This window comes from Thamnophis sirtalis, unplaced genomic scaffold (assembly GCF_051295495.1).
Source record: "Thamnophis sirtalis isolate CommonGarterSnake01/CBP01778 unplaced genomic scaffold, rThaSir2_p1.2 scaffold_8, whole genome shotgun sequence".
Lineage (NCBI taxonomy): Eukaryota > Metazoa > Chordata > Lepidosauria > Squamata > Natricidae > Thamnophis > Thamnophis sirtalis.
This window is the reverse complement of record NW_028261388.1, coordinates 72,373,438-72,389,991: the sequence shown is the minus strand read 5'-3', so window position 1 is coordinate 72,389,991 and position 16,554 is coordinate 72,373,438. Positions and strand designations below refer to the sequence as shown.

The 16,554-nt window shown below is 48.0% G+C and overlaps 1 protein-coding gene across 2 annotated transcripts; it reads left to right on the top strand.

The window, feature by feature from the left end:
• Positions 1–1,936: 1,936 nt before the first annotated feature.
• Positions 1,937–13,263, top strand: NKX2-2 (NK2 homeobox 2). Of its 2 annotated transcripts, none has more exons than XM_014053719.2 (3): positions 1,937–2,034; positions 10,639–11,341; positions 12,462–13,263. In XM_014053719.2, the coding sequence occupies exons 2-3, from the start codon at positions 11,014–11,016 to the stop codon at positions 13,016–13,018; spliced, it is 885 nt and encodes a 294-aa protein (XP_013909194.2). In that variant the 5' UTR covers positions 1,937–2,034; positions 10,639–11,013; the 3' UTR covers positions 13,019–13,263. The 2 variants fall into 2 exon arrangements, with proteins under 2 accessions (XP_013909194.2, XP_087578233.1); XM_087722107.1 differs by having other exon boundaries at positions 10,636–11,341.
• The last annotated feature ends 3,291 nt before the right edge of the window (positions 13,264–16,554 follow it).

The following is a 16,554-nucleotide window of genomic DNA, read 5'->3' as shown; positions in this document are numbered from 1 at the left end:
CGGGGATAACTTGTACTTCCAACAATGCATTTGGGTTTCGCGTGGATTGTGTCACGGATGCAATAAGGCCTCCTGCTAGTCGTCACTTATAAAGCCCTTCATGGTATTGGACCTGGGTACTTGAGAGACCGCCTGCTGCCAATTATCTCCCAAAGACCCATTAGATCACACAGATTAGGCCTCCTCCTGGTTCCGTTTACTGGCCAATGTCATCTGGCTACTACCCGGGGGAGGGCCTTCTCTGTGGCGGCTCCGGCCCTTTGGAACGAACTCCCCGCAGAGATTCGGACCCTCACCTCTCTCCAGGCCTTCCGAAAGCCGTTAAAACCTGGCTGTGTCGGCAGGCCTGGGGTCGATGAGTTCCCTTCCCCTCTCGAATTGTGTGGCTGTTGGTTGTTTTAAATTCCCTTGTATTTTTTGTTGTAGTTCTTTGTGTTTTCCTTCCCCTCCCTTGGGTTTGTGCGCCGCCCTGAGTCCCGCCGGGAATAGGCATATAAATAAAATGAACCTTGAACCTTTGGGTAGGGGGCTGGATAGAAGACTTCCAAGGTGCCATATGATGCTAAGGCAGGCTGCTAGTGAGCTTTTAATGGGAAGGAGGGTGCACTTAAAAATCGCAACCCCTGTTATAGTGACAAGACAGAAGATGGGAAGCCTCATTATACAGACTAACTATCCTTTATACACTTGCTGGACTTGCAATGAGACTAGTTATGGAGTTGCCCAGTGATGGCTCCTAAGATCCCAATGCCAGACTCTATAGGGCAGGGAGAGGTAAATTTGGGCTTCCAAATGTGATGTGATGAAGTAGAGATGCACTTAGTCGCTTTAGATGAGTGGAGCTTCTTTGTATGCTGCGTTTTGTCTCTTATGTAAGGAAGGGGTGGAATAAAACGCCACACCAGTGCTCTGTGAGCAGGGACTGTGTCTCAGAATTTGTTGGTCAGATACAACGGGGGGGAAAAAAGGAGCCATATTCTGTGCTGGGAGCAAGGGCCGCGTTTCCTGGCATCTGGTCCCAGCAATGAGGGACCAAGGAGAAAGTGTCAACTCACCCTGTCTGAGGCTGGCACTGAAGAACCGAGGCTGTCTCTCCTTCCCTCCCCGCCCCCGCCGTCACGAAGAAGAAGGGAGAGAGGGGGAAAAAAGCTGCAGCTGGAACCGCCGATGAAAAACCAACCTTAATCTCTCGCAAGCCCACTATCAAAGCTTGGATCAGCATATCTAATGTAAACGAGCTTTCGCACACAAATAACGTGCCACATCTGGCCCCTGGGGGTTTTACAGTGTCTTAGCTACGGAGCGATTTATGGGAAGGTGCGCATGTTAAAAATTGGGAGGGGGAAATGTGGATGGGGGGGTTAGCAAAGCCGGATAAGTTTCGGGGGCGGCTATGGGAGGAAACCGGGCTGGGAAAAGAGAGAAAGGAAGGTCCATTGCTGTCCGAGAGCCGCAGATCAGACGGAGGAAGCTGGGCTGGGGCGGCAGCGGGCTGGGTGTTGTAGGTCCATCTGCTTAGGAGGAGCGTAGCCAGGTTGGTGGTGGCTGATAGAGAGAGCCATGCAGGAACAGGCGTGTTTGCGCTTCCTACCAATTTATTACCGATGAACATATGGCCAATATTTTGTCCCACGTCAGAGCAGGAAGCAAAACAAACAAGATCGCGTCGTCTAGAAGAGAGAGAGGGAGGGAGAGGGGAGGGGAGGGGGAGAGATGCAGCGCGGCAGCCCCTCTCCTCAGCCAGCCCGGCTCGTCGAGAGCCCGCTGACTGATTTGAGACAATGTGAGGGAGCGCAGTGGGAGGAAGGAGTCCAGGCTTCTGGGCTTGCAATATAAAGCGCGGCAGAGGCAGCCTACCTTTCCACGCCACCACAAATTATACACGCGCGTTCCGCCAGCGAAACCCCCAGGCCGGCACTCGAGCCGAGCCCGAGCCCCGAACTCTCTCATAGACGCAGAAGCTCCGCCACGCAAGAGGAGAGCCGGAGACGGGCGAGCCAGAGCGAAGCCACGAGGCAAGGCTTTCGCCTCCAGGTGAGGCGCCTCTTTCTCGCCGAGAGGGAAAGGGAGGAGGAGGAGGGGTCGCCCGGAGCCTCGTCCCGTAACGCAGGGATGCGGCCGGGAGTGGGAATGAAGTCTCGGGGCGAATCTGGATGGCAAGAAAGACAACTTCGACGCTCGACGGCGAAGAGACGGGAGGGCGGTCAGGGAGCCCCCCCAAAGGACCTGGGCTCTGTGGAGGGGGAGAAGGGTGGGTGCCCTGGGGCCACTGGCCAGACTGGGGCGCGCCAAGTCCTTCGGGGGGCTGCTGGGTTTGGCGCGCAAAAGAAGGAGGCGCCGGGGAGTTTGAGCCACAGGGGGGGTTAGTTGCAGGCTCCCTTCCGGGCCTGGGGCTCCACACTCCCAAGTGGGCGGCTCGATACCCCCCCCCCTTGCACGACCTCCGTCCCTGGCTCAGCGGATTCCGGTCGAAGAGTTCGCCGGAGGAGGTGGCAGCGCTCACCTGGCCAGGTGGAGAGGGAGTTACCCGGCAGCGGGAGGGTGGAAAGGAGGCGCGCAGGCCGGAGGGAGAAGAGGCGACTCGCCAGGTGCCTCTGCGCGCCGGTCTTAGAGCCGAGGTAGCGCAGTGGTTAAATGGAGCACTGCAGGCTACTTCAGCTGACTGCAGTTCTGTAGTTCGGCTGTTCAAATCTCACCGGCTCAGGGTTGACTCAGCCTTCCATCCTTCCGAGGTGGGTGAAATGAGGACCCGGATTGTTGTTGGGGGAGATATGCTGACTCTGTAAACCGCTTAGAGAGGGCTGAAAGCCCTATGAAGCGGTATATAAGTCTAACTGCTATTGCTATTGCATCCCCCGCCCCGCCGCCTGTCCGCGAGGTGAGAAGCTGGCCGAGAAGGGGAAAGTGCGGCCGCTGCTTGGCAGCCTCAAGTGCAGCGGCGCCTGCTGGAGAGCTCGCTCCTAACCCCGCCCCCTCCGGCAGGCGAACAGCGTCCGCCTTTACCTGCTTGGGCGGCCCCGCTGCTTCGGCGCGCGCCCTCCCGCGCCGGCTCTGCAGCCCGGTTCGCGTCGGGGCTCGGCGCGGCTCTTCCTAAACTCCGAAACGCTCCAGGGCCGGTTCGGCTCGATTAGCAAGCAGAGACAAAGATGATTAATCTTTTTTAAGGTGGCTTTACCTCGAGGAAAAGGCTGATTCTGGGACAGGTAGGTTTGCTACCTTCCCGAAGCATAGTTTAACCTTGGCGGGGCCGAGAACCGGTTAGTACGGGGAGAGAGGCGGGGAGACACTTCTTGGCTGAGTCGGCAGAGTTCGCCACAGGATCAGAAATAATTCAACATCTGTTCGAATCAATTGAGCAAATTTCCCTTGCAATTTGACGTTTTCATTATATTACTAAAAAATGCACACACCGAGAGAAAGTGGCCTTTTATTTCATTCACTTCTCTTGAAGAATGCCTTACAGCATCAGAAAGTTGTGATCCAGTTCCTTGGGGAGGACCATTATTTTCATTTTTTTAAAAACATTCAAAGTATTTCAAGAAAATTTGTTTTAAGGGCCTAAAATACATTTTGATCTTACAACCACTTACATTCGGAGTTAATGGTACCCGCCGTGCGCTTGTGTGCATGAAGTTAATTTGGATAGCCAAGAGCTGTATAAAGAAAGATAAGTATCTTGTCTGTATAATTGTCTATATTTAAAAAAAAAGACCAGAGGGAATAGGTCCTTTCTTTGGACAGGAGAACAGTTCTGAAGGCAAGCTGACAATGTTTAATCCCATTGACACACCTTTAATCATTGGAGGGAAGCTAACGAATAAAGCTGAAGAATTGGCTGGAGGGAAGGAAGCTTTTAATCTTACATATTAAATGGCCATAATAAATTGGAACCAAAAGGATAGCCAGAGGTCAGATCCTACTTTTGCAGAAAATAATACTTACAGCAGAAAGGCAGCTCTAAATTCTACGGTCTATTTGTCTATATGATAATGTCAAGTGGTTTTGTTCTTTTTGTTTTTGTTTAAGTTAGTTGAAAGAACAGCTTATTGTACTTCATATTGTTGCATCAGTATATTTGAGAAAATCTCATAAATGTGGTTTTATCAAAGACTTAACACATGCCCTCTGGCTTTGGCACAGCCCGTAAATAACCGATTAGCCTGCAGAAAGAAAAACCGCAATGTCTATTACAATTTGTAACCTCAGGAGATTTTCTGAAAGAATTAGGAAAAAGCTTGTTATCAAAGCCAGTGCTAGAGGGGGGGAAATCATAATAGTCATTATAATAAAAGAAAAACTCATTTAGATATTGTTGAACAGAGTTTAATTTTTCTACACTGCAAATGACAAGGAACTTATTGCTTCTTGAGAAAGCTGGAAATCAAAGCTGAAAGAGAGATGACAGTGGCTCATTTCTCCCGCTTTCTCTGCCCTTTGTCATTGTGGAAGTATTTACCTCCGTTCCTACAGTTCCCCACTACTGCGCCACAACTACAGAGAGTTAAGTAAGTATTAGAGATAGTTTCATGGACATCTGTTTTCAGACAGAGAGGTTCCTCCAATTTCTTTTTCCAACACTCCATTTTGTGAAGAGGGAAGAGGGTGTCCCACTTTATTGCTATTACTTTAGGTTTCTGTCAAATAAAAGTAGAAGGATTGGATTTGTATCAAGAGCTCAAGATCACTGTTAAAATGTTGTGAAGGTAAAGGCTGTGTAGGTTTCATTAAGCAATGGTGCTCACAAATGGCTCATAACAAAATTAAAATTCTGAAAACAATTACAGTTTTGTGGCTGCAGGTCCCACTGAAGTCATAGGACGTTACATGTTGCAGATACATATAGAGTCGTACTGTAAATTTAGTCTTTTCAAGTAACCTTTTTTCTTGGAAACTAGAAGAGCATCCTTTGGTGATTAAGCATTGTTACCACCCAGCATTAGAACAAAGACAGACTGGATTTGCCCTCAGTGTTCTAGGTGTGGTTTTTGCTGAAGTGAATGCCTTTCTTATAATTATTCAAAGCAGATTTTTATATGTGAGTGTTATCTGTTCTTATTGATTTCAAGTGTACTATCCTAAGATTATAAAACCTGAGATAAAACAGGCCGTCCACACAGTAAGGCTTTGTATCTTCTTTCAACTAATCCTCACTAGGAGCGCTAAAGGTGCAATGTGTTTTTGTAGACGGATGAATGAAAACAATTTACTTGCACCTTTGCTCTAATCAAACAATAAACTAATCCACTTGAAGGCTATTATCCGAGGTGGGATGTTGTGGTGGGTGAAAGATCAACCCTATATACTCACTATACAGTATCTTCCCTCCCTTCCTCCATCTTTCCAAAGGAGAAACTCCTGATAAACTCTTTTTTCCTCAGTTCCCAAATACAAGAAAATGGCAATCAACAATGTATTGTTTGAAAGGGAAAAGAAAGACCTTGTATTTTTTTTTAATGACCTGGTGTGCATCTGTCCAATAGCAGATGAAGAAAGGAGAAGAGTGGAAAAACAATGAAATTGGCTGTCTAGCATCAGGGCCAAATGGGACCTCAAACTAGCTGCTGAATCTTTCTTTCACACCTTGCAGTGTGTGTGTGTGTGTGTGTGTGTGTGTGTGTGTGTGAGAGAGAGAGAGAGAGAGAGAGAGAGAGAGAGAGAGAGAGAGAGAGAGAGAGAGAGAGAGAGAGAGAGAATGAGAATGAATGTGTTTATCAGACTATAAAGTAACATTGCCTGAAATTCTATTGTAGTAATTGCCCAAACATATACTTAAATAACACCACATTGCTGTCATTGTAAATCATTCATGGATATGTGGGGGGGAAAACCTACCATATTTTTCAGAACTAACCCACAAAATTATTTCTTTTAAAAATCTTGTATATTCTCCTCACCTTTTCATTTTCTGTAATTCTAAATGCTCAGTATAACCAGCGGCCCTGGTTTTCGAATTAACCATAAGTCAAGGACTGCTAAGATCGTCCGGTGCTGTGGACAGTAGCTGTGACCTCCAGCTATCCCTGACTTTACCATAGCTTTTCATGGTAGAAGTGCCCCAGCAATTTACATGAGTGTAGCAGCTGAGAGGTCTCTTTCTCTGCTCTTATCCCCCCTGCATTATTTTAAATAAGAGTCCCAAGTGAGGGTTAAGCCCATGTTTTGGAAACTATACCCTTCCTTATAGCTTGAGATGTGGGGAAGACAGCTGCAAAATCTGTGAAGAGGCAACTGCCCAGTGTTTGAGCTACCTGTAAAAGTAAACAGGTAAACACTTCCCCACTCCTAGAGGGCACTTGTCTTGAAGTACAAGCACTTGTGCTGTGTACACGTACCTCTCCTTTTCAGCCTCTTTGTTCAATTGTTCAAATACCACCAGCACCACCCCGGCTACTTTAATTCCAGGGCTTAGGATGGCCAGCATTCCTGGCTTCTTAATCTGTTGGGCAGACATCCTTACTAGACTCATGTCAACACTTTGGAAGCACCGGCCATTTGGCTTTTGTTCATTCTTTCTCAGGTTTATTTACTTATATGAGTATGAAAAGGAATTAAAAAGTGGGGGGGGGGATACACAAACGAATGTGTTTTTTTACGTTGCTTGTTAAGGTGCTCCTTAATTACCCAATAAGGATACAATATTCTAATCAAATTTTGATCTTTCCCTAGAGCACACAAAAATTGGCCCTTTCCGTCAACATCACCACCTAAAATCCCCAGTCCATTGGAGTTCACATATGAAGGGTGACAAGAAAAAAATAATAATGGGAATGTAATTTGAGAGAAAATGTAGACCCACAAGTTTTAGCTCAAGAATCTCTGGAGATTTAGTGGACAGCATTAATTATTCCACACTAATCCACAGTTCTGATTCAAAGCTCAGATGGGACATCACCTTTTGGAATAAATCACCCTATGAAAGGGGAGCTAAAGGAAAATGGTTTTTAAGTTGCATAGTGGGATAGCCTGAGTAAGAGAAATTTGTCTCAAAGAAAAGGAAGCACAAGAAAAAGCCAGGATCCCATTAAGGAATAGGGGAGAGGGAACACTTCTAGAAGAGAAATCCTTATTCAGAATGCTTTAGCATGCTGATTAAAAATTGTATAATCCATCTAAACTTAGAAGGGTTTTTTTGCCAAGACTTGCCACTTGCTTAGATTTTCACCAATCTGGCCCAGTTTTTCAGACCAGTCAGCCCTGTTGCCAGCCAAATTCGGATGTTATGGTGTATTTTGGTCTGGATGAGACGTTCGTATCCACCCTTCCCTTATCCACCACATCTCAATAGGGTAGAACTTGCCTTTGTGTGTTTCACTAGTCCATAACTAAGACCCCCATGGCTTCTCCCCCTCCCCCTCTATTATTATGGAAGGGCTCAAGGTGCTACTAGTGGGTGCTACAACATACTAGTAACTTAAAGCTTTGCAGTAGATGCTTGCCGGAAACAGGCACCAAAACAAACTAGAGAGAATGTTACAGGAAATAAAATGTGTGTTGATGGTGTTGCTGCTTTTCATACCATTTCTCTGCACTTGTGGGAACTTTCTGTATAAGGTAGACTTGCAAGCCTCGTGGATTGATTGGGGGGTGGGGGGGTGAAGGCATGGGGGGGGTGGAATTATGACTTATTGCAGGTCTTTTGTGTACAAAAGAGAATGGCTGGTCACAGTCCAGCTGTGTTGCTGAGTCGGTGTATGTGCTTCTCAATGGCCTATTGTCATCCCCATTCCAAGGGCAGCTGATTAATGTCCTCCAGGAGCCCTGATTTTCCCTTAGGAAAATATTTGCTTATCAGGTGGCCGGTGGGAGCAAATCTGTCCGAATATATCACATGAGGAGCATGTGCTCCCAAAGTGTAGCTCCCAGGAGGTATAACTCAACAAGTGAGATTTCTCTCCTCCCCCTCCCAAGTTGCAAATGTAATCAAGGGTTCTGTATCCCAAGCATGAAGAGATCTATCCCATTAAAAGAAGGAGGAGACAGAAAGAGTATTGATCAAAATCCCAACTCCTACCTAGCCTGTGTAAAGCCCTAGGCAAAAAAAAAAAGGATGCTTTCCTCACAATTCTTTCTTTCCTCAATCTCTGCTCCTCCTCACCTTTCCCCTTCTTGCCACAAGCTAGTATTTTTTTAGAGAACGGACCAGGATGGCTTAGCAACCTGATTTACTTATATCTGTCTTTTCCCTCCTACTATTTGTAGTTGTGTGTTGCAACTGGCATTTCCTTGCTGTTATTGTTTAATTATTTCTTTTGGAGCCTCTCCAAAGTAAATAAAGGGGTATATTCCACTCTTTCCCCATCTTAAAATTATATTGCAATGTGTGAAAGAACAATGGATTCTTTCTCTATTTGGCTACTCAACAGTTGCAATTATTTATTTATTACATTTGCTCCTGTTAATCCTCCGGCCATTTAGAGAGCCCCTCGCAACCATTGTCTTGGTGCTGCCTCCCAGTATTACAGCAAGAGCATTATAGCAAATATCTCGTTCGTTTTAAACTTTGGGGCGTCCTCATCTTGATTTTAAAGGTTTTTTTGCCTGGTGTTCAGATTCCCTTCGCCCACCCTTTTTTTTTGGTTCTCACTACACCCGAATAAAAGGCTGTGTATCAATTGAAAACCTGGTCTTGCCCTGAACCGATTGTTGCTGCCGCTCCCCCCTCCCCCTCCCTGTGATTTATTTATTTATTATTTTTTACTGGAGTGAAAAGAGGAGACCAGCTAGGAAGCATCCACATGAAGGGGTTTTCCTTAATATTGTGGCAAGATCCCGAAATGAATGAAGAGATAGTCCATTGAAAGGCGTTGAATGCCATGACAACTAGGAACAACCTCAGATTTATTCCAAACAGTTAGAACACATTGAAAGAGGGCGTCAATCATGTATTATTTCGCCAGTGAAATAAATGCAAAACCTGGTCTAGGACAAAGGCTTCCAACAGAAGCCGGACATTTGTCTACATTTCGCCCATTGTCCGCAGCTTAGCAATCGGTTTGTATTTGTGTTTGCCCGGGTCCGACCACCCAGGATGCGCTCAGGGACTTGCTTTAAAAGAAGAAGAAAACACCCGAAGCATTGTCATCCGCTTCGCATACGAGATGGGAGGCGTGGGGGGGGGGGGCACACGGGGAAATATACTGATCAACGATTTTTAATTGCTTTGGGGAAGGATTTCTCTGATTCCCCCCCCCCCCCCATACACATACACCAGTCTATCAGAGCGGTGTAGTGGTCATCGCCTAAGGAAGTCAAGCAGCCCTGTCTCTTGGTCCCCGGGAGAGCTAGAGGACTTTGGGGAGAGGGGGCAACCCCATCTGACTTCCTTTGTAACTCCTCTTCCCCAAAGAAGGCTAAGTCCTAAATTGCCCTCCGCATGGCGGCCAACGCTGCCCACAGCTCAACCCCACCCAGATTCCCTCGGAGATTAACAGCCCAGCCTGCCGGACTCCGTCTCCGGCCCCAGAGCAAGAGGCAGCCCGAAAGTTCACTTTAAAGAAGAGGGGGGAGGCAGAAGGGGGTTGGATAGAATAAGGGAAGGACTACAGCCATGAATCTCCGAAGACTGGACTAAGATGCTGAAGGCAGACAGGCAGGAAAGAGAGAAAGAAACAAAAAAAGAAGAGTTTAGCTCTAGTGAAGACTGAAAATGTCTCTTCCACAAGGTTTATTTTCTTTCCAGCATCCTTAAGATGCTTTCTGAATATGCAGCAACATCATTAGCGTGTATGTGTTATATATAAGCGTGAAAAATACAATCTATTTGAAATTTTGCTTTAAAGAATGCCTTTTAATCTACAATCTCCTCTTGGATTCAGGCATTGGCTACTATAGAGTCATTCCCAGATTAATCTCTTAGAAAGCGAAAGGCTGAGACAAATTACCCCTTGTGCAAATATTTTATAAGAACCCACCAAAAACCATTCGACTCTCCAAAAGCAGAATGATCCTCTTTGCTGCTAGTTTAGCTGATTTCGAAGCAAACTGGAATCAATTACTTGCTGTTTAATTTCTAGCACTCATCCTTAAGCCTCAACCACAATATTGACCTACGAGGTTTACATAAATTGGGCTTTTGCCACCCCCAACAACATCTTTTGGTAACAGTCAAGAATTTGAATAGATTTCTCCTTTGCGCTCTTTTCGGCTGTCCTTTTAGGTGGTAGTTTAGTTCAAGCCATTGCACAATTGTCAATTTTCCAGTTTGCTTGCAAATAAAGGAGCGGGGGAGGGGAGGGAAGAGCAGTTATATGTCAGTAATAAAATGGAAAATGAATGCAAAATTGCGTTCGAAGTGTGTATGTGTGAGAGACGGGGGGGGAGGGGATATTTCAGAAGCAATTTGTTAAAACGCTTTTTTCAAGTACGCGGAATATCTAGCTACTTGGATCGCCTTTGTATGTAAATACTGTGTAGAAAAGGCCCTCCCCATCTTTGTAATTAATTGACACGTTATACCACTCATCATGTGCTACAGCACCAATGGTGGAGGCTCACCTCCCTTCCCAAAAAACCCCACAATTTCACATCTGCAAACACTGTCTTCATCCACTTGACTCCCAAGACCCGCCCACACGTGGCCAACCTTTTGCGTTTAATGCATTTTCAACCCCCCCCCCCTCTTCTCCCTCCTCTCAGCAGGTTCATGTTCGAAGACCAACCTTATATGGACAGCCCGTCTCAGCAATGGCTTGTTTTTTTCAAGGAGGCACCACCAGAGCACTGGGCTTAAAGCAGACCTTCAAGTAAATGCATGTTGGCATTTTTCCTGGAGTTACAAAGTCTTGAGGAAGCCCGCGTCGTCGTCCCCCCCCCTCCCCACAACGCCGGGTTCCCCGGTTCTCCGCTACCCAAGCCTGAAACAGCAGATAGTATATGCCCAAATTCGGCAGCTGATTTTTGTGCCCCCCCCCTCCGCCCCACCACCCCAGCCTTTCCGTTCTTCTTTCATCCCCATCCCCCATCCCCCCCCCTTTCCTCTTCTCTCTCCCACCCACCCACCCCCTTCCCCGGTGAATGTTTGGCGAGCCGAGAGGATTGACAAACTGGTCCTTCAAAGTTTCCTGCATAAAAATTGAGCAGAATATGTCTCTAACCAACACAAAGACCGGCTTTTCTGTAAAGGACATCTTGGACTTGCCTGACACCAATGACGAAGACGGATCCATCGCGGAAGGGGGGGAGGAAGAGACGGAGGGTTCGGAGTCCCCCCAAAAGCCGGGCGTTTTGGGGACAACCGCATTGGACGCTGTTCAGACGCTGCCTCTGAAGAACCCCTTTTATGACAATACTGATAATCCCTACACGCGTTGGCTCGCCACCACCGAGAGCATCCAGTATTCTTGTAAGTAAGCAAACTTACACATCGGGGTTCCCTCTTATTGTGAGCTTGTTCCCCCATCTCTCTAGCCCCAGACTGGATGAACTGTGATAGCTCTTGTTACTTTTTCTCCCCCAAATTGATTGTCTTTTAAAGTTCTTTTTTTAAAAAAATAAGTAACTAAAAATAAAGAGTTTTCTTTTCTAAAGATGCTAATAGGATAAATAATAGGGTTGAATCCTTATTTATTTAGGGGCTTTGAGGGGAGGGGCGAAGAATAGGAACTAAGCCCATCCTAAATAGATTTTAAAACTCCCCTTCAACTCCGCTGCTTTCTCCTCTCTTCCCCGAGTCCTCTCTACTTTTCTGACTAACAGAGCGCGCTTTGTGGGGAAATTTTGGATGGCCTTGCTTTAGGCGTTTGTAAATCGCCCCAGGCTCTGCTCTGGATCAAAGGATGGCTTGTTGAATTGTCCTTTAAAAATCAATCCACGTAGCCCAGAAAGAAGAAATCCATTCTGTTTGTTTTTAAGGGAATTGTCCAAAGTCCAAATGCTGTTTTAAGAGAAGACATTTCAACCTAGGGAAGTTCTCCTCCGCATACCTCTCATGCGCAAGAGAACTGTGCACGGCGCTCGCTATGGTTAGTTTAAAAAAAACAGGTTGTTCCAGACCAAAACATCCTATATTTGTTCCCCGGAAAAATTACTAAAATTTATGCGTTTTGTCTTTATCTTCTTTTATATTTCTGCATGTATCTTTTCATCTGCGCTCTGTGTCTACAACATGCATTAATAGAAAGAAAAATAAAGAAGGGAGGGAGAGGGGGTGTGCAAACAGGATAAACAAACATCGGAGGTCCATGTTAGGCTCAACGCGCCATCCAAATGTTCAAAGGGAGGCAAGCTTTCCCCTTACAAAACCGTTCCGTGGCGAAGACGCGCCTTTCCGACCGGGCAGGGACCAAGAGCGCCCGCCCGCTGGCAAAGGGCCCCGGGACTTCCCCCCCCCCCAGGCCAGCCAAGCAGCGAGCCGACAAGCAGCAGCGCCTGGCGGGACCCCGTGGTGGGGAAGGGGGAGTCTCCTGTCCCACCCGGCCGCCCCCCTCTCTTCTGAGTTGTTCCCTTTGTGGCTTTCCCCACAGTGCACGGCTTGACGTCCAGCAACTCCCAGCAGGACTCCGCGTCCAAATCTCCGGAGCCTTCCGCGGACGAGTCCCCGGACAACGACAAGGAACCTTCGAGCAACGGAGACTCGGGCAAGAAGCGGAAAAGGCGGGTGCTTTTCTCCAAAGCGCAGACTTACGAGCTGGAGAGGCGCTTCAGGCAGCAGCGGTACCTCTCGGCGCCCGAGAGGGAGCACTTGGCCAGCCTGATCCGCCTTACCCCGACGCAGGTGAAGATCTGGTTCCAGAACCACCGCTACAAAATGAAGCGGGCCCGGGCCGAGAAAGGTATGGAAGTGACTCCTCTCCCCTCCCCGCGACGGGTGGCCGTTCCGGTTTTAGTCAGGGACGGCAAGCCGTGCCACACGCTCAAAGCCCAGGACTTGGCTGCCACCTTCCAGGCGGGCATCCCCTTCTCAGCCTACAGCGCCCAGTCTCTCCAGCACATGCAGTACAATGCCCAGTACAGCTCGGCCGGCACCCCACAGTACCCCACAGCGCACCACTTGGTACAAGCCCAGCAGTGGACTTGGTGAACGCTCGGGAGGCCCAGGACTCGCGCGTGGATCGAGGGCCGGTCCGACTTCGGGGCGGGTGGAGGGCCAGGGTTGAGCTCGGGAGGGGCTTGCTTCTTCCTTCTTTGGGGCGGGGGTCGGTTTCCATTCTTCGGGCGTGTTTTGTGCTCCATGTTTACAAGAAAAAAAAACGCGACGTTGCTACTGGTCTTGTCTACCCTACGACGACAAATTTTAAATAATTATAATAAGAATAAAAAAGAATTAAAAACGGAACGCTCTTGTGATTTTTGTAAAGCATGCTTTGTGATACTGAAGCTGTGGTCAGGGATATTACAATTCAAAGAATTAAGATTTCAAAATTTAAAAAAGAACTTTATTTCTCAAGGTGGAAATAAACATCTGGCAATTATTAAAGATGCTAAGCTAGCGAGTTTTAAATATATGATAGGTTGCTCTATTTGAAGGAGGAATTTATTTTGGTTGTTTGTATTAAGAGTCCCCCCCCCCTCCAATCTACAACTGTACAAATCCAAAAGAACAGAACACACACGTCTATTTCACACATGTGTTTATGTGTGTATACGCACACACAAACACGTGTTTTTCTGGTTATATAAATGCGCGCAGGTACACACGCATATAAGGATCGTCTTCATAGACATTTTGCGGAATAGTAAATTGATGTATGTATAATTTTTAAGGTATTTTATTAATGGTATATTTTTGTCTGGGTTTTGTTCCGGCTTTTTAAACGCACGTTAACGACTTTCTTCTTTCGCAAACAAGAGTGTCTTTTTTTTCCTTTCTTTCCTTGAAACACTTCAATAGTTGGGGTTTGGGCAGGTTTGGCCACATTGGGGAACTTTCTAGGAATTAGGCGCAATCAAATTTCGCTCTCTAAAGTTTGGCTCAATCTGGAACTCATGGTAGGAAGACGAGAGGTGCCTCTTTCAGACGAAGTTCGCTCTGAGCCCGTCTCGGTAGCCCGAAATCCCGAAGCTCCGAGTCGCAAAATACTGGAGGCAGAGCGCCCGAGGGCTGCTTCCTTCTCCCGTCGAGCTGAGCTTTGCCCTGGCCCAAAACACAGACGACCCCGCAGGAGACAGGGTCTATTCTTGTTCTCTAACCCCCCACCATACACACACTTATTCGGGTTTATTGACTAAACTTAATAAACAGATCAGGAAAGGGGGGGGGGGTCGAGATCCTATCCCCACCGCCTCGGCCTGAAGGGAAGGCTCTGATTCTCAAAACAACCCCATGCTTTTATTTTCTCGGTGGGCGATGTATGTGGCTCGAAACTTGAGAATCGTCATTCTGGAGCTTGTGCCCCGTTTATGGATTTCGATGAGGGAAGCCAAAATGGTGCAAGAGACCCTTCCTCTCTTTTGGTGTTCGAATCCCAGCCACAAGACATTTTTAGGCAACCATTTTCTGTACGTTGATTCCACCATCATCAGCAAGACGGAGCGGTGCGAGACCTGCGTTTGACCCAAACGGCCAAGGACGGCGGCCTTTTCATACTGGATTCTTTCTGAACAACCAGGGGAAGAACGATACATTAGTACTACGTTTCAAGGACACGAAGACACGAAACGTCTTTCCGGGAAGGAGCGCCCGGAAAGATCCCTTCACACAGTTTTGAGTCTCTTTGCCAACGGATCAGAGGAGCCGGTGCAGCTCTTGCTTGGAAGACGCGGCCGGGACAAGCTGCTCTCTGAACTTTGCCTCATTGGAGACAGAAGCTTTTCCCGCGGCTCAACTAACAGCTGGATCCGCCCGAGGGGCCCTGGGAGCTGGAAACGCAGCCTCGGCGGAGCTTGCTGCCAGGCGCTGGCCAGAATTCAAAGCAAATAACTGTGTCTGGCGTAAAGATCTAGGCCGCAGCCCGACTTTATTGGCGCAGAAGGCCTGAGGCGCCAAGGCCGCAAGGCAAGGGACCTGAGCGCTGCATGGCCTACCCCAGCGTCGGCAGCCAGTTGGGAAAGCGCCTTCCTTCTTGCTGGACTCTCTCCCCGGAAAGACTGTTTCTATCCCGGGGGAAGAAGCTTTCGAGCACTCGGTTTGCCTCTCCCCAATCGAGAGCCCGCAACTTCTCTGGAGCTTCGCGCGAGGCTGGACAGAGAGAAACGCCGAGGCTTCTTAAATGGCTCCTTAGCTGAGGCCCGAGTTCGCAACTCATTGCAGGCCTTTGCTTATTGTTATTATTGTTGTTATGTATTTATTTTGGAGCTACTCGCACTCCGACGCACCGGTCGGCAAACACCCAAGTCCTACTGCCGGCGGCCCACCCCACCTCGGGAGCGCTTCCTCAGGGCTCGATTTTTGCGCGCCCCGGCTTTTTCCCTCAGGGGTGAGAGGCGGGAAGACCCTCCCGCTTGAGTTCCTCCTAAGTCTATCAAGCTGGAGGGCTGTTGTGTGGCCCTAACCCCCCGCGGCCTTGCACTTCACACGCTGGGGACGGCGAGGCGGTCGGTGGGAGTCTATCTTTGCACTATATACAGCGCCCATCACAAAACAGCACAATGGGGAAGGCTGGGCCTTGGGGATGTTAGAGGCGTGCATATTAAGTTGAGAGGAGAAGAGAAAGAGCCCGCAGAGAGAGCGGGGCAGGAGGATGCCCGAGACAGAGAGATTCCCAATCCCTCTTCTTCCTCCTCCTCGCCTTTCCTTTTTTTTTTCTGGGTCCTTTTAAAACGGACAATCGTCGATTGGCGCCTTTGGAAGGAGCAGAGCATTCCCCGAGTCCGAGGGAAGTACCTCGGGTTTTTTGTTCCGCCTGTCAGTTGGTGCCATTGTGAGCCACGTTGTACAGGCGGTCTTCCATATGGACAGCTGGGCCGGGAGAGGGCAGAAAGAGACGGTTCACAAAACCCAAATTGTATCCGCTTTTCAAAACGGGCATTGTTGTCTGTGAAAGGAAGACGAATTAAAAATTCGTGCTATATCTATTCTCGGGGAGGTTGTGGGGTGGGGGGGGGGCGAGAGGGAGAAGAAAAGGCAGGGAGAATCTCTTTTCTCCTTTAAGAAAGCAAACAAGGCCCCCTTTTTTCCTCCACAGCCCCCTGGAAATGCGCGAATATAGTTTCATAGGCAGGTTGGCGCCCGCATCTCTGCAGAAACGAAAATAAAACCTCAGCCGTAGTAGTATTGAATTATTTTTTTAAAAAGCCCATGATGCCGTGCCCTCCCCTCTTGCCTTTCACAGTTCATCGTTATCCTTCGGTTGCTAGCCGGTGTATCTACTCTAAAGTAGATACCACCCTCCAGACCTTCCACACAGCCCTCAAGACCTGGCTATCCCGTCAGGCCTGGGGTTAAAGATTATATTCCATCCCCGCCCCGAATGTTGAATGAATGTTGCTTTACTCTTTTAATTATGTACCGTCCTATATGTCTTTGTATGTTTCCCCTTCCTATATAAGTTGTAAGCCGCCCTGAGTCCCCTCAGAGAAAAGGGCGGCCTATAAATAAACTTAACCTAACCTTAAAGGTTTAGTTGACAGCGGGGCAAGAGAGAAAAGTTATTAGGGCTGGGTAAGGCCGCCCGACCC

Excerpts from the sequence above, each read along its gene's own strand:
- NKX2-2 (XM_014053719.2), top strand. The coding sequence starts at position 11,014 with ATGTTTGGCGAGCCGAGAGGATTGACAAACTGGTCCTTCAAAGTTTCC. Across the intron at positions 11,342-12,461 it reads CGAGAGCATCCAGTATTCTT|TGCACGGCTTGACGTCCAGC; the intron begins GTAAGTAAGCAA and ends CTTTCCCCACAG.